This window comes from Anguilla rostrata, chromosome 7 (assembly GCF_018555375.3).
Source record: "Anguilla rostrata isolate EN2019 chromosome 7, ASM1855537v3, whole genome shotgun sequence".
NCBI classification, from domain to species: Eukaryota; Metazoa; Chordata; class Actinopteri; order Anguilliformes; family Anguillidae; genus Anguilla; species Anguilla rostrata.
In genome coordinates, this window is record NC_057939.1 from 34419305 (window position 1) to 34447190 (window position 27886).

Consider the following 27886-nt stretch of genomic DNA (forward strand, 5'->3'; position numbering starts at 1 on the left):
TATGGCTGGACCTAACACATGTGATCCGGCCGACCAATGGTGTAACTTCATCACTCAGTCACTCAGTCAGTCACAGACATTTGCGTTTGTAGGTCCAGCCAAAAAATAAGGTTTTACCATGCTAATTTCCACTTATACTTTCTTTTTCTACTGACAGAACGCAATCTGAAATATCTTTCGTACAGCACTTTCTTAATCCTTTTTATGCATTCAAAAACATTTCTGAAATTAAGTTAGTAAACTGAAAAACATACTGCAGCGCATAATGGCATCTTTATACAAAACAACTGCATACACTGATTTCAGGCTTCTCTTACACAAACAACTTACAACACATTCTCTTACACATCACATACAACCAAAATAATGTTCGTTATTGGCTGGACCGCAACAGCGGGGTCAGCCCTGCAAACGCGAATGTCTGTGACTGAGTGACTGAGTGATGAAGTTACACCATTGGTTGGCGGTACCTAGCTAACGTTAAGTTAGATAGATTTTGCAATTTAAAGTTACAATCGCGAAGATTTCCGTTTCGTTCTCGTTGGCGGTACCAATGGCGAGAAGCGTTAATTGCAGGTGTGTTTTTGGACCCCACTTCCCATAGATCCAACCGGATCCAACCAGTGTCGCCTGTGTGACGTCAGTCAGTTGGCACGCCAACTATAACACTTACTATTTACTGAATAAAAAACGGTTGTTATAAAAGTAATGTTATAAGTAACGGCTTTTTGAATGATTGTTGTGTGGTATTTTTGAAACAACTGCCTTGCAAAATGTTACCCCTGGTGTTTCTGGTTTTGCTAGCTAAACTGTTCGAGAATAAAGCTGAGCTGGGTGTTAAATTAGCAATCAGAACAAGAAGAATAAAACAAAAACAAAGGAGATTACATCAAAAAGGGCATAAAGGCTGAAGGAACATATGAGGAAGCGTAATAAAATAATAATGCTAATCCAGCTGCCGTATTCTTTTATTTTGTTTTCTCCTGCGTGACGTCTTCAGAAATCAGACCCGGCTCTGCTCCACATACCCGTTTTATTCCGATCATTATAATATATTGATGAACTCGATGGCAATGTAAATAACGGTAACAGTAACGTTAAGGCCAGTTCAGATCAATGATTCGCAGCGAGGCGAAACGGTTTTAGAATGTTGCAGAGAAAATTGCAGCGGTGTGAACTGGCTAGTAGCAGAGCTGTTGCCTGCCCTGAGGTTTTAAAAGACCGAACCTGTCAAATCGCCAAGTGCAGTTTTAGAACGTTTACAATCAGACGTCTTGGAATTTTGCAAGTTGCATCCAGTCTCGTTGCGAATCATTGATCTGAACTGGCCTTTAGTTAGCTACACTGCAACGTTGCAACAAGGTAGCATTGCATTCAAGAGACGGTTTGCGAAGTCGATACCGGTCGGTAGCGTTAGCTAGCGTTTTTTCTAATTGTTAGCTGACATTAGATTGTGTTAATTACATTAGCTAGCTAGCTAATGCAACGTTACCTGATATGAGAGATGGATACTGTGCGCAACGTTGTCTAAACAAATCTTCGAGATTATTACTTTAAATAAACATCCGCAATGTATTCTCTATTGATGTTCATGGCCAGCTAATTCTTATTAATATTAATAATATATCGTGAAATAATGCAATACCCAGACCATGCAAGGAAAGTAGCAGTTTTTAATATGTACTTCTTGCTGTGCTGTTAGAATGCTACTGTGAACATAAATCTAGACTGGCATAACTGGTGGAGTGGAAGTGTGGTGAAGTCATCACTGGAAGTTATGTAATGAAGTCCTAAACTGACTTACCTCATGGTCATCTATGGACAAAATGAGATTTGAGGTGCATCACTGTCACATGGGATTGTATGTGTAATGTGTACAGCTAACTAATGTGTTCTAAGGTCACATGCTGTTCACTAATAAAGCTGTCATATAGTGTAGTGTTACATTCCCCAGAAATGTAGATTCAGCACACATGTGCTGGTCTGAAATGGAACAAGGATGTGCTTATAATAGAGGATCCTTTCAGGCGATGTTTTACAGATCAACATGTTTTCTGAGCATTTTCTCTGCATTAAGCCACAAGCCACTTTGTACAACCTGGCCTGACCCTGTCACGGGAAGTTTCAAGAGTAGGGTGACTGGAAGTGGTATAGCAGGGAGTTCCTCCTCCCAGAGTCTGACACCAGGAAGACAGATCACTTCTCTAAGATGTTTTCAGATTACTTGACTCTCATCCAAATAAAGGGGCCTGTTCAAAGGAAAGATTAAAAATTAAATATCTACACATTTAAGGAAAGGAAGAGGAGTTACAGGAGAGGTTTTCCTAAACACTGCCATAAATATTTATTCACATTAATATATTGTAGTTTGCATGGAGCAAACATTCTTCTTTTACATAAATCCAACATTGCTTAGGGAGCAATGCTGACAACTGAAGCTGAGATACAAGAATTATTGTCTGTTATTATTTTACACATCCCTATTACGAGATGGGATGGGCACACTGGCCCTCAGTGAATTAATGACAAACGATTCATGGGACATGGAAGATAACTGGTTGTGGGGAACACAGGTCTGAATATAGCAGGATCAGCAGAGTAGTGCGGTAGTTATTGAACAGGGCTTGCAACCAGAAGCTCAAGGTTTCATTCCTGGACATAGACACAGTTGTACATCTTAGTGCCTGCCTTTTGGAATTAACATGGTATTTTAGTGAGGAAAACAAAAGGAAATAGCTTTAGAGACGCCCCCAGCTTTAGAGACATCACCATCCCATGCCTTTCAGAGGAAGGGATTATGTTTATGTAATTAGCCAGAGGGCTCTCTCTCATCTGCATTAGTAGGTAAATGATTTTTTTTCTCCTGGGTGGTTTAATATGCATTAAAAAGGTGGTGGTTGTGGTTGTGTGGTGGGGGGATGGGTTTCTCTGCTGGTAGGAAGAGGATAAGTGGGTGCAGAGATATGATCCTCTTTTATAACACATCAGTGTGATGTCCTTTTAATAAAAAAGGACAGGATTCAATTACACAGTGGTAATAATATGGATCTTTTATCACTTTCATAATGTGTCTGTGAGGTATACGTATGTGTTTGCATATGTGAGCATCAGAGTTCATGTTAGCTGGAAATTGTCACTTTTTGGCCAGTAAAATTTCCAAATTGTGTTTAAGAAATATATATATATATGATTAATCTTGTGTATATATATTTGTATATTTCATCTTTGAGATAATTATTGTTTTCAAAGTTGCCTTTAAATAAAAAATTATACTGTCACATAATTTTAAACACCCCTGCATAAATTGCACACATTAATAATAGAAACGACATCAGAACGACCTGCTAGACCCTCACCAGTCTGGCTTCCGATCCGGGCACTCAACCAAGACTTCCCTCCTGGCTGTGACGGAGGCACTCGCCACTGCAAGAGCCTCACGCCTCTCCTCTGTCCTGATCCTCCTTGACCTGTCTGCAGCATTCGACACGGTCAACCACAAAATACTCCTCTCCACCTTGGCTGAGATGGGCATTGCTGGGACCACCCTGTCTTGGTTCACTTCCTGTCTTGCCGATAGGTCCTACCAGGTCACCTGGATGGGGTCTGCCTCTACTTCTCATCCCCTTGTTACGGGAGTACCGCAGGGATCTGTACTGGGTCCTCTAATGTTCTCCATATACATAAAATCTCTTGGTTTAGATATTAATTCACACAGCTTCTCCTATCATTGTTATGCAGATGAAACACAACTCTTGTTCTCTTTCCCCCCCTCTGCCTCACAGGTTGATGATAAAATATCTTCCTGCCTGGCTGATATCTCTACCTGGATGGCCAGCCACCACCTGAAGCTCAACCTCAACAAAACTGAGCTGCTGTTCTTCCCATAAAAGACCTCCCTACTACATGAGCTCTCAATTAGAGCCCGACCGATGCCAGATTTTTGGATCCGATACCGATCCCGATTTTGGAGAGTCCTAGCCCACCGATTACCGTTGTTTTGACCGATATTTTGTCAAAAAGTGCAACATTTTCAAATCAGTTTGAAAAAGTTATATTTTATTAAAGTTTCTATATTTAAGAACATTTAACTTATAAGCAAAAAATAAAAAATAAACACACAAGGAACTTTTTAGACAAAAAAATGTAGAAGATGATATTAAATTAAATATATATATATATATATTAACACCATCTTTAAGTGTGAAAATCAAAATAACTCCACACCTTGCTTTTACTCTTTTCTTTTCCAGCCATCTATAAAAAATTAATTTAAAAAAATCAGTTTTCCAGTTTCAAACATGTATTTTTATAAATATTATTATTGTTGTTGTTTATTTGTTATTATTATTTCTTAGTATCTATTCTCAGTAAATTAATTATATTTTCTTATTTTATTCCTACTACATGATCTCAAAGAGTAAGACTTTATCTAGCAAGCTTCCCTGTCCATAAGAATTCGGTGGTGAAAATAACTACAATGCGCTCTGGCGCGTGACTAGATGACACACTCGCTCGCAATAACGCATTAGCTATTGACACAACCTCATTATTTCTTATTATATATTCTCAGTAAGTTAAATGAATTATATTTTCTTATTTTATTTCTACTACATGATCTCAAAGAGTAAGACATTATCTAGCGGAGCTAATGAGTGAATCAAGTGTAACGTTAGATGAAATTAAATTGACTGGATGAAATACGTGAAAAAAACTACAATGCGCTTTCGTACAGGTTACCCGCGCTAACTGTTGGTTGATTCACTTTTCCAACAGCAATCCTTCTCTCATGTTATCACGACAAAGCTAGATAACATGGCTTAAAATGATCCACGTTAGAAGTGTTTTATCAGCGTTTTTACTGTCTGGTTAGCTTGCTATGATGATGCGTGACTAGATGACACACTCGCTTGCAATAACGCGTTGCTATCGACACAGCATCATATAGTAGCTAATATCATCTCAGATAAAAAAACAAATGTGATGCATTCAGTCACCATTTTATTTTGGCTGGTTATTTATTTGAGAATACAGAAATTTCCTCTGGAAATGTAGATCCTACGCTGCTTATGTGCTCACTGCCACTTCATAAATGCTTGCTAGCCAGCTAGCTTGCTAAAGTGAACCAAATATGTTAGCTAGCTCGCTTGCTTGATAATGAGGATTGATAAACATAGTGGTCGTATAAACGCATTTAATTAAAAACTTTCACTAAATATACATACCTTTATTGTGGCAATCGAATCTGTGCAGACAAGTCTTGCAGAAGTAGCGCGTCAGCTGCACACTTGTATTAGAGCTCCCTCTACTGGATAATTCTAGTAAATAGCAATTACAACGTTCAAACAGACAAATACAGATAAAGTTTTTTTTGTTTATTATACTTATTTAAAAATCGGGACACATTGGCTGCATAACTGCCGATCCCGATGTCGTCAAAAAAGTCAAATAATGGCCGATATATCGGCCATACCGATATATCGGTCGGGCTCTACTCTCAATCACGGTTGATGGCACCACAGTGACTGCCTCTCACTCTGCAAAGAGCCTGGGGGTGGTCCTGGACGACCAGCTGGACCTCCTGCAGATTCCTTCTGTACAACATCAGAAGGATTCAACCATACCTGACTACGCACTCTACCCAGCTGCTTGTCCAGGCTACGGTGACCTGCCGCCTTGATTACTGCAACTCTCTCCTTGCAAGCCTGCCAGCTTGTGCCATACAGCCACTACAGATGATGCCGCTGCCCAACTCATTTACAACCTTCCCAAATTCTCCCACGTCACTCCTCTGCTGCGGTCACTCCACTGGCTACCGGTCGCTGCCAGTATCAGGTTCAAAGTCCAGACCCTCACCTACACTGCAGCCAACAGGATGGCCCCTATCTACTTGCAGGACATGATTCGATTCTACACACCTGCTCGACCACTCCGCTCTGCAGCAGCAGGGTGCCTTGTACCCCCTCCCACCCGAGTAAAGGGATCACAGAGCTTCTCCACCCTAGCTCCCCAGTGGTGGAACGAACTCCCTGTCCCTCTTCGAACCTCTCCCTCACTACCCATCTTCCACCATGGTCTGAAGATACATCTCTTCAGACTATACCTGGACTAACTACCACCAATCCATATATCATTACACTTTAAATCCCCCCTTTCATGACACTCGTTACATGTACCCCCATTCCAGCACTTTTTGGTAATTTGTATTTGTCCTAATATTGTAGCTTGTTCTTCTGCCTAGTTGGCTTGGCAGAGGTTAGGTCAGAATAGTGTTCACTGTGTGAACGAAACTGTGTTCTTGGCTAGAAATAGCTGTACAAAATAAGTATTGTATCTTACTGAACCTGTGTGTTGTAGTTGTCCATGACCCTGAAATGCACTTTTGTACATCGCTTTGGATAAAAGCGTCTGCCAAATAAATGTTATGTAATGTAATGTACAAATGGAGGGAGAATAGAAATCCTTTCGTACAAATTCACTAGTGTTGTGTATGTGTATGTACAGTTGAGGCCAAAAGTTTACATACACCTAGGCTAAAGACATTCAAACTCAGTTTTTCACAACTCCACACATTTCATGTTACCATACATTTACCATGTTAAGTCAATTAGGGTATCTACTTTATTTCCATAAGAGGTCATTTCAAAATAATAGCCAAGAGACAGATTTATTTCAGCTTTTATGAACTACAGTGGTCTCTCGTTAATCGCGGGAGTTACGTTCTAAAAATAACCCGCAATAGGCGAAATCTGCGAAGTAGTCAGCTTTATTTTTTACAATTATTATAGATGTTTTAAGGCTGTAAAACCTTTAGCATGTCCAGAAGTCCAACTTTTTGTGCGATGGTTAGCATCTTCCTCTGCCTTTTGGGTGCTACCGCAGGTGCCTTTGACGGTGCAAAACGTTTCGTCGACATTGTTGGGTTTGTTGGGGAGAAAACTTACAAACATACAGTACAGCACTTCAGAGACACACTGCTAGCGATCGAAGATTTATGTAAATTTGACAAGCTGAACGCATTCTGTACTGTACAGGAGACACGGCACGGAGGAGATTGATTGACAATGGTCTACAGCCAATCAGGACCCAGAACACAATGCGCTAATCAGGACACAGAACACAATGCGCTGTAAAAAAAAGCATGCAAAATTGCACTAAAAAAATCCGCGAAACTGCGAGGCCGCGAAAGGTGAACCGCGTTATAGCGAGGGACCACTGTATATCAAATTTTCAGTGGGTCAAAAGTTTACATACACTTTGTTAGTATTTGGTAGCATTGCCATATAATTGCTTAACTTGAATAAAACACTTGGGGTAGCCTTCCACAAGCTTCTCACAATACTTTGCCGGAATTTTTGCCCATTCCTCCTGACAGAACTGGAGTAACTCATCAGTTTTGTGGGCCGTTTTGCTCGGACATGCTTTTTCAGTTCAATCCACAAATTTTCTATTAGATTCAGGTCAGGGCTTTGTGCTGGCCACTCCAATACTTTCACTTTAATAAGTCATTGTGGCAAACAAGCCTGCCACAGGCCACCGAAGTGGCTTTCCTAGGGGCCCTCCAGCACAGAGACACAGGGAGATGATGTTCCAGCAGTCCAAATTTATTTTCAAGGGTGGCAAGATGTTACAGCCAAGGAGCAGATGTAAAACTGTCATGACAGAGGCTCCCCTTGTGTGGGTGGGGATGGCAGATTTAACCTGATTGCCTCACTACGCACAGGTGCAGCCACCCCTGTTCCTGGGTCCAATCAGCCTGGCCAATTATCCAATTCCTAACCAATTAGATAACTAGCCAGGTCTAATTAGCTTGACCCAGGACAGGTGTGGCTGCTTAAACCAGCCATCCCCACACCACAGTCATGTTGTTACAACTTTGGAGGTATGCTTAGGATCATTGTCCTGCTGGAAGACCCAGTTGCGACGAAGTTTTAACTTTCTAGCTGATGTCTTGAGGTGTTGCTTCAGTATTTCTAGATAATCCTCCTTCCTCATGCCATCTATTTTCTGAAGTGGCTATCACAAAGCTCTGACCTGAATCCCATAGAACATTTTTGGACTGAACTGAAAAAGCATGTCCGAACAAAACCTGACAGAGTTACACAAGTTCTGTCAGGAGGAATAGGCAAAAATTTTGGCAAAGTATTGCGAGAAGCTTGTGGAAAGCTACCCCAAATGTTTGATTCAAGTTGAGCAATTAAAAAGCAATGCCACCAAATACTAAGAAAGTGTATGTAAACTTTTGACCCACTGGAATTCTCCTATAGTGAATTAAAGCTGAAATAAATCTGTCTCTAATCGACTGTTTTAAAATTACCTCTGATGTGAACAAAGAAGATGCCCTAATTTACTTACCAAAATAAATATATGGTAACATGAAATGTGTGGAGTTGTGAAAAACTGAGTTTGAATATCTTTAGCCTAGGTATATGTAAACGTTTAGCCTCAACTGTATTATGCATGGGTGTGTATGAATCCATGTTTGCATTTGTATACGTTCATATCTGCATGCACGTATATAGGTCGCCACATAGGTTTGTCTGTATGTCTGTGTTCAAGTGCCGTGTGTGTGCATTTATTTTTGTGAGTGTGTGTATGTGTGCGTGTTTTGTGTTGGTATGATTAATGGCCACATGTGATTAATGGTTGCCTCTATGAGTGGCAGCTTGTTAGTTTGACTGCCAGTCCCACCTCCACACTTTCCCTGATAGGTGCAGATCTGAATGATCATAAAACTGCCCCTGATAGTGTCCTCAGTGTCACTGACATGATTTATCCTGGGTTTCAGAATCCTGGGCACACACTCCCTGCTCCAGTCAGTTCTACACAACACAGAAACTCTGGCAGCCAGCGGAAATCTTATTACAGCCTCTACAACCTTTTTATTGGGATGGCAGGTATGCCATCCGGCCAAGGTACGCCTTGGCGAGGCATGCCCATACCTATACAGCACTGAGAGTTTGGCACTTTTCAGGGTTCCCCACAGAAATAACCGCAACAGCCACAGACTCTCAGTCTTTAAACACATTAACTTTGGTACATTCTGTCCCCATTTCAACAGACAGATTTAATTAACAACTTCACACAATAAAGCCCCAAACTAAGGGGATTTAGCATTTTCTCCTTCGTCTTCTTTTTCCTGCCTCCTAGCCCACAAAGAATATGTCTCCCCATTGGTCATTTTACGTACACCAGCCACTCCTTCACCAACACCAGCCAATCAAAATGACACATACACATGCAAAATGGACATATCTTTATACTCAAGAAAATTGACAGGCTCTACAGCTCGTCAGTTTGTGGCTCAGTGGTAATGCCACAGTCTACAAATCATTGAGTCACAGGTTCAAACCCTGCCTGAAGCAAATTTCTTATACATGCTTATTTGCTAATAATTGTATTTCATTTCTCAACTATTGCTTTTGCACCACACCTAACCGCCATTCACCGACTGCATTATGACATACCATTTACACATTCGGTTAACCTCCTACAATATTGCCAGGCTATATGGATACAACCGGAGCTCAGCTGTGCTTACTGACCTGTCTTCTTCTTTAATTAAAACCAGGAACATATTTGACCAAAAAAATCATGATTTTAGACTTGACGGTGGCGCACTGCCAATGTAATTGACTGCAAAGCGTAAGGTCGGATGATGGAATCCCGCCTCATCCTTAGGCAATTCTTTTCATATCTTGAACTAAAATTTTCTTACACTTATAATGCTAACTATTAATTGTCTATTGCTTTTCTTTTGCACTTAAGAATCTTCAATGCAGATGTTTACCAAAAGTCACTCACACCCAGCCATATGCATTTCATTACAGTAAATGTATTGATTTTCTTAAAAAGTTACACCAGCTGACCACCGTGGCGTTTCTACTATTTCTTCACTTGGCTAAGCAAACACCACGTTTCTACATTCATGTTACCTCGCCCTATTCTCTATCTACCCACATACAAACAATTACTATGTATGAACTGTCTGCAACACCCCATTAACCCCTTAGCGCACAAGCCAAATCTGGCCAATCCTTGCCCATTTAGGGGGGTACCCTATTTAAAGCTTTATAACTCCAGATGTGAAACCACAGAGACTTGAAAAATGGCTTAAATGAAGCAAGACATTTGTACAATTTACAATATTAATGCAGATTAGTTTATATTCATAATTTTGGAAGAAATAAAGTGCCACAAATGCAAAAATCAAAAATAAATTAGCACTTTTTAAGTTTGCAATGAAATACTGAGAGATTGCATGTATACAGGAGGTTAAACTATACATGTGCTAGATCAAAAACTTCTTGACCACAAGTTCATAAAATCTAAGGGTGGATATGTAGAACTACTATAGATGTATGAAGCAAAAACTAAGCAGTGTACCCAGCGTCTCCAAATCTATCCAAAATGTCTAAATTATGCATTGCTGTAAATCACAACATATTCACGTATTTCACTACAAATCAACTGTTTTGACTCAAGAAAATCACTGTTGCATAATTTTCAAATGGGAATTACAAGCTTTCAGTCAGTACAGTGGTCTAAAATATCTAGGGGTCCAGAAACATATCCAAAATCTCTCCAAAATTAAATAAAATGCTTTTTGTCCATTATAAAGCATATAAATGAGCCCCTTATGAAGTTTTAAGATGGAACATTGCTACCAGGTTAAAAAATAATGCAAAAATATTGTCACACAATGCGGTACAATACCTAAATGTGTAATTAACTCTTGTATGTATTTCTATACTCTGTACTCTCGTATGTTTTCTTGTATGGGGATGGGACAACATGAAAACAATTTTCAACCATCCATTACATTACATTACAGGCATTTGGCAGACGCTCTTATCCAGAGCGACGTACAACAAAGTACATAGTACCACGTTTTGGCAATGTTCCAACTCTCACGTCATCACTGTTGCATGCTTCACAAAAACTATTACACTACCATCTAACGCTTACATTACAATGTGAAATATTCACATTATATAACACCACTAACCTATTTAAAGATACTCAATTTCAAAAATAACGTGTATAACAGAAATATTTTGAGCAGTAATACTTACATAGCAATGATGAAATCTCCTCTATGTTCAGTTGATGGAGACAGAGACAGTATCAATGATACTGTTCTATTCGCTTCTGTTTTGCTCCAGAAAATGATGTCAGCTAGGTCTATCAGCAAACATATGGCTTAGCTATGCTCTGAAGTCCTCAATAATAATAGTATTTTCCAAGAAATTACGAAATATCGTTGACCACGTTTCGTTAGGTGCAGCGTATTTTTCTGCTAACAGAGTGAATGCGTAAGTGAATGCGATGCTAAGAATGTTTTCTGTTACGCTGACCTATAAAACGCTATTCCAAAAGCAGAATTAGACATTTTATACATCGTTAGAAAGCTTATACTCTCACCTACTGAATAAATGAATTGTCAATCAAGCCAGACTACACTAAAAGGGCGACAACGTCTTCTAACGACAATGTTCTTGTTAGCTAAGGGACGATATGGAGACAAGTTGTGAGTAGCCTACCGGAGACAATGCAGTGTCATTAAATGTTTATTAATATATGTAATTTAAGCCCCATTCAGATCAGATTTAGTGGGTAATCCATGGGTTAATGGAATGCCCATTGTTCTCTTGAAATCCAGCATTTAGGTTGGTATTTATGGGTTGAATTCGGTCTGAATTGAGTCAACCCACTAAATCGCACCCTGGAATTACCCACCTCTGGACCTACAACAATACCCGGGTATTTAGTGGGTTGCATTCTGTGTGAATGGAGCAGAGACTGTAAAAAATATGGACAAAGCTACTGTGATGTCACCCATTGACTCTCCATGGGTCTCTAAAACACGTTTTGAAGCTCAATGGCGGGCGCGGCCATGTTGTCGATTTGGAGCCAAAACCATAGAGTTAAGCGGCTCTGTGATATTTACAATGTGATTGACAGTCCGGTGCGGAAAAGCCCATCAACCTGAACGAACGATTGCAGAACGAACTTGAGGCTAGCTGACTGTCTGCCGTTATGTTTTAAAATATATTATCAGATGTTTACGGAGTTTAATTTCCATCCGTGACTGTACTGTGTCATGTAATCACGTTATATGTATGACATTAAAAATACAATTATGTTCAGTTATCTTTAATTTATGTTTCTCAGCAAAACGAATATGCTTAGCTAGCATATCAGCTAGGTAGGCTATCCGTGGTTAGCTCACGCATTAGCAATATGAACTACAGGGGAAGAACATTGACTACACTGATGGTCAATCAATCAGAGATGTGTAGGCTACTGGTGATTTGACTAGGCTAATTTTCGTATAACTGTCTGGTAGACCTGCTGTTAACCGAGCAAGTTATCGTCGTAGGTTTTCGCCACAGTCAGTTAATGAGCCAGTAACTGCTACTAGCTACTCCATCGCCGTTTGTGGTGTTCACTTTCTGGGTGACGCTAGCTGACCAATCGTTCGCAAATCACTTTCTACCGAATAAAAATTAACACTGTCAGCGGTGATTAACAAATCTACCAAGTATTTTAATAAATTATCTGCAGGCGTGTGAATATGACAACGCACTTTGTACAGCAAGTTTTCCACCTGGTGCATGAAGACAAAAATAATGTAACCTACATTGAATTTCTAATTATTATTAGGCTATTATTTTTTTCTTGTAAATCATCAAAACCAATGGAGAAAAGCCAATATATGCAAGGAGCCCCCAGGACCGATTCTGAGAACCACTGTCTTAAATGCCTAGCTTGTCGGTCTCTTAAATGCTAAAAACATGTTCCTTTCTAAATGCCAAGATGGTTAATTTCGTTAAATTCTGTGTGTGTGATTTCATCGTGTGTTGTATGTTATTCAGCAAATGAACCTTGAGACTCTTAATTCGCTTCGTGAAACTGAAAAAATATTTATCCCAAAATCAGGATTATAGTAGCTTTGTCACATGCGTCAAGCATGGCCCAGGTAGACATTTACGGAATGTACACGACTGACAAGCCGTCAAACACGTCTGACAGATTGAATGTTTGCCGGTTAAGGTTAGCTAGCTAATCAAATGGCTTGGTAGCCGAAGTTGCGAACTGTTTTAGCATAGGCTACTGGACTACCAAATATAGCAAGCTGATTACGCTTTCTGCCAACTAATTATTTGGTTAAGTAGGCTAAAGGAAATAGTAAAAATGACTCGGCTACCGAAAAACTTAAGAAGAGGATTATTTTATGGTCGTCTAGTGCAGCTGTAAATAGCACACGCCATAATGAAATCACTACAAAATGGGATGCCTGCATTTTCTGACTTAACACAGGTGGACCATGGCCAGAGCCGCAATGTCAAGGCCAAGAGGCCACGCCCACCCCAGTGACCATAGACTGTAGCCCCTACTGTAGCTTAGTCCTCGCAGTAATCCGGAAGTGACGCAAGCTGTACCTCATTGGTCCAGAACAAATATTGGCACTGTGCCCAAATGACGCAATAAATCATGAAATCGACCCATGGACAGTCATAAGACGAATAAAATGCACCTATTATGACTATTTGTTCTTGTGAGAAAAAATTATTGACTTTGTATTTTGATCGCATTTGTACCGTAGACTTACATGGAAACCGGATATGAAAACACCTATACTGGAGCCAACCGTAGTGGCGCTAATGAGCAACCAGGAACTACAACACCAGGAAATGAGCTTCAAAAACGAAGTCTGGTTTTGGCCGCTTGGAATGGAGTTAAAAGCGACCCACTAAATCTGACGTCATGTCAACATGCGACGCTGTTACAGACCGCAGATTATTATTTTTTTTAACGTTGTTAGACCTGTTTCTAGCTAGCTGTAGTTAATGGTTAGCTAGCTGGCTGCAGTAACTGCCTAGCAATCGCTGGTTATTGTTAGCGACGTAACGTTAGCTAGCGTCAGCCAGCTCAGATAAGGTTACTTATAACTAGTCAAGTCTATTGCAAACGATTGCAGGCTAGCTAAAAACGTTAGCGGTTGCTAACTTGCTAACTAGCTAATAACGTTAGCTAACCTTACTTTGGATATCAAAACATAAACAGCTGTCATGACGTTACAGCCGTTGCCCTAGCAATGACGATAGAATCGTAAACAATCCAGCTCCAGTGTGTGAATGGTACCTACCCACTAAATACCCACCTGAATGCTGGGTTTCAAGAGAACAATGGGCTATCCATTAACCCAGGGATTATCCGCTAAATTTGATCCGAATGGGGCTTTAATTATATATATTAATAAACATTTAATGACACTGCATTGTCTCCGGTAGGCAGCTCACAACTTGCGTCTCCATATCGTCCCTAATTAGCGAACATTGTCGTTAGAAGGCATAGGAAGTGTATGGGCTTAGTATTTAAAGTGACCAATCATACCAGTGAATACATTAGCATAAGGCTCCGCTCCCACACTGACAAAAATCAATTCTACTCCGAGCGAGGATAAATACTTTGCGAGCGAGTAGAACCAGATCGCGCGCGGCTCATTGTTTTACTCTCGGTGTTGAAATTTGCGTGCGTGAAAGTGGTTTTGTGCCATATTGATGATTATTTTGTAAATGAAGGCTCATTGCATGTCCTTCAGATGAGTGAGTAGCCTACATACATTGGGGACATTTCTGTTCATTTTCTAAAGGTGCAGACTTCTTTTATACTTACGCCACCGCACCCTTTGTCACAGCCACAAATATATAGCAAAGCGAAAGTGCAAAACAGTACACGTTCATCAGACTACAGATTCATACAAGGATAGCCATAATCCACAACCGTTTCTTAAAGGGTTACTTCGCATGTTTACACCCAGGTCCGCTCCGCTGTTCATCACGAATCATGTCCTCAGCTTCCCCCCCCCCCCAAAAAAAAATCTTGCTCTGCCTCTCAATCAAACCAGTCTACATCCGGCACTGCCTACGCTGTATGCGTGTTCGCATGTATGTATGTGTACGCATACTTCTCATGTCTACATTTATATGCATTACTATTCTCACTTTCTTATAACATACTTTGCAAAAAGAAATTATATCTCATAAAAAAACACGTTTTCAATGTACAAAAATGCCAAGTTACTCACACATACAAAGCACTGTCTATAACTCATTCATTCAAACTGGCTAAATCTAGGCCTGCCATTAAAAGTATTAATATCAAAATGACGCCAAGTTACTGTACTACAAACAATATAGGCTATCTTTCCTCACCGAAATTAAAGGAGCTGTATTCCAAAGCAATGCTACCCAATTTTTTCTTTTAAAAAGAAGACAAAAAAAATGGAAGCAAAATAATTATTCTGCTTTGATCTATTTTCAAAACAAACATATCTGAACTAATAAATAACTGTCAACATTGAAGGTCAAGTAAACTGGATTCAAATTGTCGTTATATTCCCCAGAAGTGAATATTGATTGTCTTCTTAAAATTTAAATCTTTCAATTTTTTACCCCAGTTATAACCATTAAATTGTAATAAACACTGTTAGATTATTGTTACTTGTTCAGCAGATAAGGACAGGGTGCATTCATTAACATTCATATCCGTAAACAAGTCATATGTAAACCATTCCTTGTCACTAGCTAGATTAGAGTTGGTTAGAGCAGTAATCTACCAGACAAAATGAAAGAAAGCAACATAAACCATTGTATAGTTAAACCTGAACATCATTCAGTGAGTAAAAAACCAACAAGGTAAGCAAAGCCAACTGTTCCACATGACAAAATTAGCTAATATTGCAAAATTAAGAATAATCTAATAAAAAGGAATTACAAACTATGACCAGCACAATGCCTGCTATGACACAACAATCCTCCTTAATAATGAAACCTGTCCCTGAGTGGCCTGGGTACTGTGAACAATGAACAGATGCTGCAAGTGGTTGAAGCGTGCTGATTTTGCTTGAACTGTGTAATCCAATGGGTTGAATTAATATTTAAGGGCCTGGAGGCAGGGAAATTAAGAAGTATAAGATGAAGATGATGATGAATAAGAGTAAGAGGATAAGGAACAAACGTGAAATTTTTTGTGAAGCTGTGTGAAGTTGTATCTGAATTTTGTGTGTTTAAGTCAGATGCAGAAGTCAATGTTTGAGGAATGAGAGTCTCTGTTCATTACAGATATTTCTGCGGGAAACACTGAAAAGTGCCAATCTACTACACCAATTATATAAAATACATTTGAAATAAAATCAATGAAATCAAAACATTTCCAAATACAATATAATTTCCAATTGCATATTATAAAATACATTGTATTTGAAAATTATTGAATCATTTAAACATGCATTTGACCATGATCTGATAAACATACACCCACACACACACACGTACACAAGCGTCCGCACACACGTACACACACACACATACACACACGCACACACAATGTTTTGCGCGGGGTAGAACCCTGTGATTAAATTGTGTGGAAAATCATCTTGGTAGTGTTATATCACACTGTTGTATTTCACTGTAGTATGTTTTAGTATTTTAGGTTTCACTATTGTGTCACACTGTCATGTTGTTATACTGTTAAAGTTATCTTAGCTATGCTGATGTTCAAATACTTTCCTGTTGTATGAGGCCGTTTTCATAAAGCCTCCTGAACATAATTGACCAGCCAGGATCACAAGATGAGACAAAACTCAGTAACCTGTCACGGCACTCATTCATAGCACAGAGTAGAACTGTTACACATCATGCAGTACAGAACAGAGCTGCTGAAGTTAACACAAGGTAAAATCTGTTCAGAGTAGGAGAGAAAGGGGAGAGAAGATAGCGAGGAAGCAGGACAGAGAGAAAAAAAGATATCTGAACTTGATTTTGAGAAAGCCAATCACAGACCAGAGACCAAATTATAGAGGAAACTCAATCACCAAACAAAAGAATAGAGAACATTTTATTTTATTCAATAGGAAATAATTCTAACATATTTTAGTATTGGTTCATATATATTAAAGTTTTCATCCCATTTTATTAGTCAAGAGATGGACTGTTGAATTAAATGTAAGAAATGTCTGCTTTGAAGCAACATTTCAACATTTTGTGCATTGAAATTCTTTGGCAAGCATAATTTTTTAAGTTCATTTAAAGTACGCTGAGCAGAGGGATCCAATCACACAGCAGAATCACCAAGATGAGATTAAACTTCCCAAATGAGCCACATACCCTATTCACAAGTTACACTAGTGTTTTGAACGAAAGTACACCTGACCACCATCCTCATATACAGTTTCCTTTTATTAAAAGAAGGACTTGCCAATATTCTCCTGAGCACCCCATGAAGATAAGCACAGATGCAAAAGGAGAAAATGCACTCATATCCTATAACTTCAAACTCACACTGCCATTGATCAGCCTGGAAATTGCCTCTGGCTTGAGGGCAATCATATCCTTTCCTATAAGCTTTACAGTTGCAGCGATATACTGTGGGTCATTTCATCTAAATGTTGAGGTATTTTCCTAGCTGTCAGAGTCTTGCAAAAAATGGCACTGCATGTAAAGAAGTTACACATGCAAGTGGACTCATTACACTATATTACCACAATTCTGACTTCCAACACAAAAGAAACAAAAGCTTAATGATGCATCACCACAATATGTAAATCAGAACAGAAACAGAGCTCCTTATCTTTAGAGCCAGTTCACCGGCAAGCCTAACAGCGGCGTCCAGAAAAACGGTAGGCCAAATTCATCTTGTGCATGCCAGCATCAAAAAGGATAGGAAAGATAGGAGCATCCATCCACCCAAAGTGGGTGTGACAGAGTGAGGTTTCATGTACCCAAAAAATCCATTCCCCTCTCCCCCATGACATGCATAACACGAGTGCCATGGTTTCTGTCATATGAAAACAAAAATGTTATCTTCAAGGTCAATTTCAAGGTCAATTTCTCAAGTACCCATAGAGAAAGGTAAAAACTATGTTGATGTTATAAAATTGGTTACAAACTGTTTCAATCAGGTATCACAAATTAATTTCAAAACAGCACAACAACCTTTTCATGACCTAAAAAGACCAACAGACTGATGGCTATTCAGATTTGTGTTATGCCACGGCCCACGTCCATTAACGGCATGTAAATATTCATTCTAAAATATATAGTCAACTGATGATTGCATATATACAAGACTGATACAACATTAGGCACTTAACCAGAGTAAACAATATCAGGAATATGCATTAATTTTATGTTTTAAATATTGGCCAACTACCAGGATAAAAAAGTGTGCAGGCCTTGAGTAGTACACTATTAAGTCATTTTTCATATATATATATATATATATATATATATATATATATATATATATAATGTAAACTGTAAACTATTGATGTATTGATATAAAACTGTATTGATAAAGGTGAATATTAATGCATTTTGATTCAAAAAAAAAAAAAAAACATGCGGTAATACGCCAAGGTGTAAAAAAAAAACATGACAACTGGAACATGGCCAACGTGAATATTAAAAAAAAATTATAATGAAAGTTACCTCTCAAAACGAACGTGAGAACACGAATGCCAGCTCTAGTATTTTATTATTTTTTAAACATAATCTCCTTTCGTCACGGCCGACTATTCTAGAACCTGCATTTTCCTCCTGTCGTACAAGAAAAATGAAACAAGTTGAGACCGGTGCACTCTAGCTGCTGGGTTAGCATTCCCACAGCGCAATTCACTGTACGGCCGATCGAAAACCACGTCTGCGTGCCCGGGCTCAGCTCCGGAAAAGCGCGTTTCATGCCACCGCGCATTCTCGGTTTTTTCCATTTCTATCGCGGGTATCCTTTCCTCAAATTCAGGCTCATTGAGCTGGACAGTAATAAGAGAGGCAAGTTCGCCAAAGCAGCCCAGTCGCTGGTATGAATGCCCTTGCGAGCCCTTCGCAGATCTGTTGGTGGGGAAAAGAGTGCATTTCCCTGTGTCCTTCAGGACAAGGAATAGCGCTCTCACAGCTAAGGTCCTTTCCACTCGACGCGTCGAAAACGTCCAGGATAATGGCAGCACAAGAAACGAAGTGAAAGCAGTCGATTACCAAAGTGGAAGAATGGAGAGATGAACAGAAGGGAGGAGGGGGAGGGGAACATAACACGATCGATACAACTATGACTGTACATGATAAGAGAAAATAACTAATGTGAGGTCCATGCATAATAATCTGAATATTTTTACCTAAAGGCAAGCCTTTGTTCAGCAAATGAGAGCTTCCCATCTAGGTGTCTTTTCCTCCTCTGAGTAATCCACTTCAACAAGACATTCACAAAAAAGTACACGGCATATGGCGGCTACTTCTGTTTTTCTCCCTCTTTTTTCTTGCCCTGAAGTAGTACACACAACCATATAACCCCCCTCTCTCTCTCTCTCTCTCTCTCTCTCTCCTCACTCCCTCTTGTAGACCCTCCCCCCATGCACACACAGAATACAAGTGTCACTGCATGTGTGTGTGAAAGAGAGTCCGGGGAGGGGAAAGGAGGCAAAGAACTGGGTGGAGCCTCAGCCACAAAAAATTGATCTTTTGTTTTCTGAAAAGAGACTGCGTAAAAGAGCGGGGGGGGGGGGGGGGGGGGGTTTATTCAGCAGAATGTACTTATGAACATTTGAAGCAATTAGAGTAGAGAAGATCTGAGCCTGTGGAGGCAAGATCATTTCACACCGTAGCTGTCTCTTTGATTCTGCCGAAATCTTCTGTCAACTTTGGTTTGTCATTTTTATGAGTGGGCCCTTTCCAGTATATATATAGGTTCACTCTGTTGTAAAGTACTCAGTTAATTAGATTAGTCTCATTAAGCTTTGTTTTAGTACAGTGCAGAGAGAAACTACACTGAATAGGACATCTTTGTTTCAGTGAAAGTCATCAGAAGTTATAAATATAAGACATGTGTACAAATTCAGTTAATACATGCATATTTATTGAATAACAAACCAAAGTATAAACATTTTTTTTTCAATTTCTACTTACAATAACCCAAAAAGATGAGTTTTACTCAAAAATAATCTTGGACATGACTTTCCTCAAAATAACCTCCTTTGGCTTTAATTGCAATAAAAGAAATTATTGGAAGTCTATCCAATTATTTAGCAAAGTGGGAGGTGGAGGTAGTTAAATGAACTTAAATCTTTAAAAAAAATTTTTTAAACAGGTAGCCTAATATCATTGCCCTGTAGTATAAGTAAAATTGGCACCTAAGTTGCAAGAAATATGGCAAAGAAGGAGTTAGGCTTTGTAAATGTACTTGCACTACAGGTTAAAGGTATTATGCAACCTGTGGTTTAAAAAAACTTAAGATAGATAAGATTTTCCCTCCATCTCGCTCTCATTTCTCCACCTCCCACTTTGAAAACTGATCAGACAGATAAATTTGTTTTATTGTAATTAAAGCCAAAGGAGGCTATTTTGAGGAAAGTCATGTCTAAGATAATTTTTTAAAATAAAATAAAAATCTTTTTGTATTATTGTTGGTAGAAATTGAAAAAAATGTTTTTGTATTTTGGTTAGTTATTCAATAAATGCGAAATTAACTGAATTCTTCTCTACCTAATTATTGTTTTTTTAAATCACAGGTGGCCTAATACTTTTGCCCTGTACTGTACATCCAGGTACTTTTCACAAATTCAAACTAAACATACTGTGCAGTAGGAACACACAACAAACTCATATTACTTATGCTAAGTTCAGATAGTATGCAGTTTCTAACGCCGCTGTCAGCAATTTTGCATCCTCAGAATGAACATACTATACTATGCAGTGGAAACACTACATACTCATTTTAAGTCACAGGTAGTACGCTAAGTACCGATAATATGCGGTTTTGAACGCAGCCAACAAGAGCCAATTCTTAACGTCCGCAAGGCATGCTGGGATAGCTGACGATGCGAGGCAAGCTGGCGGAGTGACTGGAAAAAATCTGACGTGCAAACTCACTCCAGTTTAACAAACACTGTTTTAAAAATAGAAAGCATGTCCACAAGCTGCTGATTGTGGGAGATGAGAGCGATGCCAGGTGATCTCATCGGAGGATGTGTGGCTTTAAAGTGACAATCTCGAAGATTTCAGTTTCGTTCTCTATGGCGGTGCCAATGGTGAGAAGCGGTAATTGCAGGTGTGTTTTTGGACCTCACTTCCCATAGATCCAACCGGATCCAACCAGTGTCGCCTGTGTGACGTCAGTCAGTTGGCACGCCAACTATAACACTTACTATTTACTGAATAAAAAACGGTTGTTATAAAAGTAACGTTATGTACATACTCATTCGTTGTCTAACATTAGGCGAACTCAAGATGTCTTTACACTGCCGAGCCGGGTTAAAATGCCGTAGCAAACCTGGGGTAGAATTAGTGATGATCAATTTCTGCAAACGTTCCTTATCCACCTTTTGCCCGGTATGAACATCTTTACACTGCAGAGAAGAATTTGCGGGATTCGCTGTGGCTCGTGCAATTATGTATCTCGTGCACAATAAGCAGTCTTTTTCGTGAATGATTGTTGTGTGGTATTTTTGAAACAACTACCTTGCAAAATGTTACCCCTGGTGTTTCTGGTTTTGCTAGCTAAACTGTTTGAGAAAGCTGAGCTGGGTGTTAAATTAGCAATCAGAACAAGAAGAATAAAACAAAAACAAAGGAGATTTCATCAAAAAGGGCATAAAGGCTGAAGGAACATATGAGGAAGCGTAATAAAATAATAACAATGCTAATCCATACTGCCGTATTCTTTTATTTAGTTTTCTCCTGCATGACGTCTTCAGAAATCAGACCCGGGCTCTGCTCCACATACCCCGGCTTTATTCCGATCATTATAATATATTGATGAACTCGATGGCAATGTAAATAACGGTAACGTTAAGGCCAGTTCAGATCAATGATTCGCAATGAGGCGAAACGGTTTTAGAATGTTGCAGAGAAACTTGCAGCGGTGTGAACTGGCTAGTAGCAGAGCCGTTGCCTGCCCTGAGGTTTTAAAAGACCGTCCTTGTCAAATCGCCAAGTGCAGTTTTAGAACGTTTACAATCAGACGTCTTGGAATTTTGCAAGTTCCACCCAGTCTCGTTGCGAATCATTGATCTGAACTGGCCTTAAGTTAGCTACACTGCAACGTTGCAACAAGGTAGCATTGCATTTGAGAGACGGTTTGCGAGGTCGGTACCGGTCGGTAGCGTTAGCTAGCGTTTTTTTCTAATTGTTAGCCGACATTAGATTGTGTTAATTACATTAGCTAGCTAGCTAACGCAACGTTACCTGATATGAGAGATGGATACTGTGCGCAACGTTGTCTAAACTAATGTTGTCTTTCTTGACATGGTCCGGTAGCTAGCATTACCTGTGCAAATAGCTATGTAATTTAGTAAAGTTACATTGTCATTAAATGTAATACGAAATCTACATCAACAAATAATATGATCTCTCATGTTACACAAAAACTTTTTAGGGTTCCATAACTCCCCCAACCCCCCTTTCTCTGTTATTGTAACGCATGCAGACACCGGAAAAAACAGTACGCCGCTCACACACAAGTGAGTTGAAGAGCGAGCCTGTTGCGTTAGTTCCGCCTACCCTCTCTGGCGGACCAACCACTGATGGGTGATGAAAAACGTGTCACTAACTGTGCGCCGCTTGTGATTTTTTCCCGGGAATGTCGCCACAGACACCAAGTTTTTTAATCATGAATTATGATAATAATAATAGTATAAATTAATATAAAAATAGGCTCAATCACCATTGTGTTACCAATGCAGCGATAGATAGTGACTTAAAAGACATTTATTTTAATGAAAATCTTCGAGATTATTACTTTAAGGCGCTAGTATACTCAAAACAAAATCAAACTTTTTGTTCGAAAGGACCATTTTTTTTTGAACAAGAGACGAAAAAGAGGCGTTGTTTTGAGTTTGAACATTAAGGTGTGTGCATACGCACAGCACAAACTGTTTGCAAGTCCCCAGATCTCCTCATCTGCAATTGGTCCGTCAAAATATCACAGGATTGGTCACGGTTGACCGGGCAGAGTTTCTTTCTGTTATGTTTTATCACTGGTATTGTCTTTGTTGATTGAGTGCATGTGTTGCTCTCTCCTCTGCCATGCTATTGAACAACTGAATGACCAAACCTTTGATACAAATTGCTCAAATAAGTGCTATCAAAACTTATTTCATACATATAATCACACAAATTAATTAATTGCAATCGTGTGATTAAGATGATAAAGGCTTTAGGACAGAGATGAATAAGTAGCTACAGACAAAGAGGGCTCAGCATCAAGACTGTTGACAGGGGTTCTCAAGCATTTGATTGTAACAACTGACTGTATGGCTGCAGTACAGTTACCATCCAAAACTGCCAAAAAACAGGGAAAGATGGAACTGCCAAAAAAGAGAAAAAAAATAATGGAATCAGTGGTACCCATGACTCCTGTGACAAACACCCAGCTATAGAAATAATAACTCTTCTGTGAGAAATAAAAGATGACCTAGAACCTCCCACACAACGTTCCTACTCCATCCCGGCAATAGTCAAGCTCCTTGCATCATCACACTTTCTCACATCTGGATAATTTCAATCGACAGTTGCCGCTACACAGCTGAAATATCACAGTCCACATTTTGTTCAGTGATGGATACACTCTTATGTCGCAACAGAAGATAAATCAGTTTCTCCAACATCCAATCAGGATATTCAATCCACTGAGTTTTTTTAAACTGCGCCTTTTAAGTTCTGCTTCATTCACAAAATGCGATTAGTAGGCAGTCCCATTTGCTGATTACATAAGCCCCTTTTCCACTGCAGGGCCGAGCGATTCTGAGCACGGAGAGGAATGGTTCCAATGGTGTTTCCACCAGGAAACAGTTTGGCGCGGAACGATTACAAACCATGCCCAGCACGATATTTTCGGCACGGTTAGACAACCGTGCTCAGTGCAGCAGAACCGTTCGGGTGGGCAGGCTTAATGACGTATTCACTGATTGGTTTCACATTACGTCATGCGGAGTTTTGTGACTCCGCATACGGTCTCTTCACGTCCTCTTCCATAAGCTAGGTCGGTGGAGAAGCTAATATAAATAAAAATGCCAATCAAAAATTGTATTCTGTCATAGCAACAAGATAAACCCGACAATAGCCATAAGATATACAGCAGTGAAAACACTGCTCACTGAATAATGAAATAAACGGGACAAAGTTTTTAAAAATGATACCATGTTATTCTACAGTCAATATCTGGGACTAAATATTGAAATCGTGCTTCACCTTGCAGCAGGACAATGACCAAAAACATACTGCAGCCAAGCGGTTTTTCGGGGTTAAAAAAGTGGAATGTTCTTGACTTCAGGAAGTCATCAAATGCAAAGGATCCGCAACCAAGTGCTAAATATGATGACTTCAAGATTATGTTAATTTGTTTAATTACTTTTGGTCCCCTATAATGGAAGAACTACGTATAAAAAGGGATGTAATTCCAAAACATATTACCTAATATGGTTCTGAATACCCTCAAATTAAAGCTGTCAGTCTGCGTTTTAACCTCACGTCAAATCCAATGTAGAGAACAGACCCAAAACAGAAAAAATTGTATCACTGGCTATATACTTTTGCATTTAACTGTATATACAGCAAGTTCCATAATGGTTGGGGCAAAGATATATATGTAGGAGTCAATCCAAATTTTCGAATCTTATGCACATTGTTAAAAGCTATCTGTAAAAAAATAATCAAAAGTCTGTGACTAGTATTACTGGGGGGGGGGGGGGGGGGGTTGTCTACCGATGGAATCAATTGCCTGAACCCTTGATTAAAAACCAATTGTGCTAACCATAGCCTTTTAGTACAAAGTAATTATGTAAATGTTCCTCTATTAATGCTCTGTTTAAGAGTAGCAAAATTTCTTGTAGGTTATTACAATCAAGATGAGGGGTAATATGTGATTTCACATTTTATGAAAATCATCTTAACAGGTTAGGAGATTTGATATAATGTTTTTTTTAATTAATTGATTAGCTCAGGAAAGTTGTGCTTTTGAAACTATATATTTTCATTTAAGGACATTTTTGCAGTATATTAGAGGAAAATAGCTTTACAATTGGACCTCTGTCTTGTGACTTAACTTTTTAAAGCACTGTATGTTCTTAGCCAAAAGGATCAAGTCTCAATTAGCTGTAGTTTCTACCTTCTAGCTTTTTAAAATATAATTTTGTATTGGTGTTCACAACAACAAAAAAGACAACAAGGGGGTACAGACCAAAGCAGCAAAGGTAAGCTTGTAGTACACAATAGACTGAGTTGAAGGAGACAAAGATACTGATCAGAAAAAAACAAGAGATAACACTGCTCAAAATAAAATGTGATATTAGAAGCCAGCTCTGTCTATCTATGTACAGAGAAATTGTCATGTTAAGTTTGGCTGTGGAACATTCTAGGTTCACAATTCTGTAGAAAGGGCAAATCCCATTACTTTGTACATTTTTTAAGGTACAGACAACATTTAACTTTTGCTTTGCTCAAGAAGAGATGCTCTACTCCTGCTTACTCATCTACAAGGTTCCAGCTAATTAGCCATGTATTAATAATTAACTATTAGGTTAGTCCATACATTTTAATGGACTATCCTATATGTATACGACAAGCCTATAAACCTACATATACCATCCAAATTACTATATTGGAATGTTACATTTGAAAAAAAACAAACAAAGATTTACTGTAATGTACCCTACAGCCCATTATTCATTAGCTAATGCAGTTTTGATGGAAACAAGCATCATAAAACAAAATACTGAAGTGTGGTTAATTAAAGGGGAAATCATGTGGGTTATTGGAAAGACACAATAGTAAAGTAAACAGAAGGGGATTAAATGAGGTGTGAAGAACCTAGAAAAGGGGGGAGGGGTAGTATGGCGGTAGAACAGCAAAAGTATTTAAAGCATGCCATCAGGAGAGGTAATGACCACAAACAACTGAAGAAATTATCACCTAAAATGTGAACTGTACTTGATCATTGATCATCAGCAGCAATACTGCATTGACTCCTGAAAACAACCCCCAAGCTCTGATTCGTTGCTTTGGTCTTGCTGCACTGATCACCACTCCAGCCCATGACTGGCTGCAATGCTAGACAACTGAATATAGATGCTGGTAATCCACAGGGAGACTAAGTAGAGCTAACAAGAAAATATCAGAATATAAACAGATCCTCCCCTCATGCTTGAATGGAAAAGTCAGCCCGATTACAGCTCATGCACAAGATCCCCTTCTTAGTTGCTTCATTAAAGCTGAAAGGACCCTGGGCACAGTCAGCACTCTAAATGTAGCATGTGCTCTACACTACCCCCAAGCTGCATCTCTGCCACATCGGTAATGAGGACAACCTCCAACTCTCCACCAAATATTCTTGCTAATTTAAATAATGGCCAACCCCTGACTTCTTTATAAAAATGAGCAATCCAAAGGTTATCACATGTTAAAAAATAAAATTATGTTATTCTGTTTAGGCAGCAGAATTTTATTTCTGCTTCATCTTGTAATATCAGATGTCTAGAATCTACAGTATCCATGTGACATTGGGACCAGCTCAACTGTAATCTGCTTGTGTGCGTTTCAGCAAAGACAGCCTGGCACAGAATCTGTAAAACCTGAAAACATAACAGCATAGCTCTATAGCATTTATTGAAATACTGCTGTTGATTGTCTGATGGAAGCAGTCTGTTCAATGTAACTGGAGCCCACACTTTTGTCAAGGCAGGTAAGATACACATTAGAACATCACAAGGGACCACAACACAAGGTGAAAAACAGTACTGCGAAATGGGACAATGAAGTAAAACACTGCAGGGGATCACACTTGGTTGAAGAAAGGAAGGAAAGGAAATAGGAGGGGAGGGAAGAAGAGAGAACAGCATGGCACATAGGAAAGACAGAGTGTAGGTGAAATGTATGTCAAGACTTGCAGCAGACAGTTCCCTACTGCACACTGCGGCGTGTCTAATGCTCACACTGCTGTTGGAGAGAGACCACCTTCACATCGCATCATACTGAAGGGGGACAGGGATGAGATTGGGTGAGGGAGAGACCAACACCATACAGAACATTCTAGGGCTGTCAATCGATTAAAATATTTAATCGTGATTAATCGCATGATTGTCCATAGTTAATCGTGATTAATCACAAATTAATCGCACATTTTTTATCTGTTCAAAATGTACCTTAAAGGGATATTTTTCAAGTGTTTAATACTCTTATCAACATGAGAGTGGACAAATATGCTTGCTTTATGCAAATGTATGTTTATTTATTATAGGAAATCAATTAACAACCCAAAACAATGACAAATATTGTTCAGAAACCCTCAAAGGTACTGCATTTAGCATAACAAAATATGCTCAAATCATAACATGGCAAATTCAAGCCCAACAGGCAACAACAGATGGGCATATTGACCTAAATTTAACATTACTTAGTAATATGAGTACTCACACAATGTAGTGTGTCCAACTTTACACTTATAAAGGTTCACTAAAACATCCCTTTTTTTTTAAAGCATTAACACAAAACGATGGACCCAATGCATCGCAACAACAGGCACATTGTACAACAGGTACATTGGTCAGCTAAATTTTCCATTACTCAAAGATCATTCCCTGGATCCCTCGCACTTCTAAAGCAAATCACACAACGTAATTGTGTCCAACCTCACATAGGGAAAATAAAGGCTCACAAAAACATCCCCTTCTACTATGTGGGATCAAAACAGGATGATACAAAATAAAACAAACAATAAATAAAGTGAGCAGGAAACAGTAGAAAGGGAGTATAATACAGAACTAGGACTCTAACTAGGATATTGCAGTTAGGCTATACTTCCATTTCTTTGGATACAACAGTTAGGCTATACTTCTACT

The 27886-nt window shown here is 39.1% G+C and overlaps 1 protein-coding gene across 10 annotated transcripts in view; it reads right to left on the reverse strand.

Annotated features, from left to right (window-relative positions):
- Positions 1-27886, reverse strand: part of LOC135259583 (C-terminal binding protein 1) — a 205655-nt gene that overhangs the window by 41534 nt on the left and 136235 nt on the right. For 3 of the 10 annotated variants that reach the window (XR_010331331.1, XM_064344104.1, XM_064344103.1), the window contains exon 1: positions 19175-19419. The exons of 2 other annotated variants lie outside the window; for them this stretch is intronic. Coding sequence is in view for 6 of the 8 variants with exons in the window: in XM_064344104.1 (XP_064200174.1) it covers positions 19175-19214 (40 nt within the window). In the remaining 2 variants the exon portion in view is untranslated. Of the gene's footprint in view, positions 1-19174; positions 19424-27886 lie in introns of those variants that run through there. 5 more of the 10 variants (XM_064344112.1, XM_064344110.1, XM_064344111.1 and 2 more) reach the window with 5 other exon arrangements.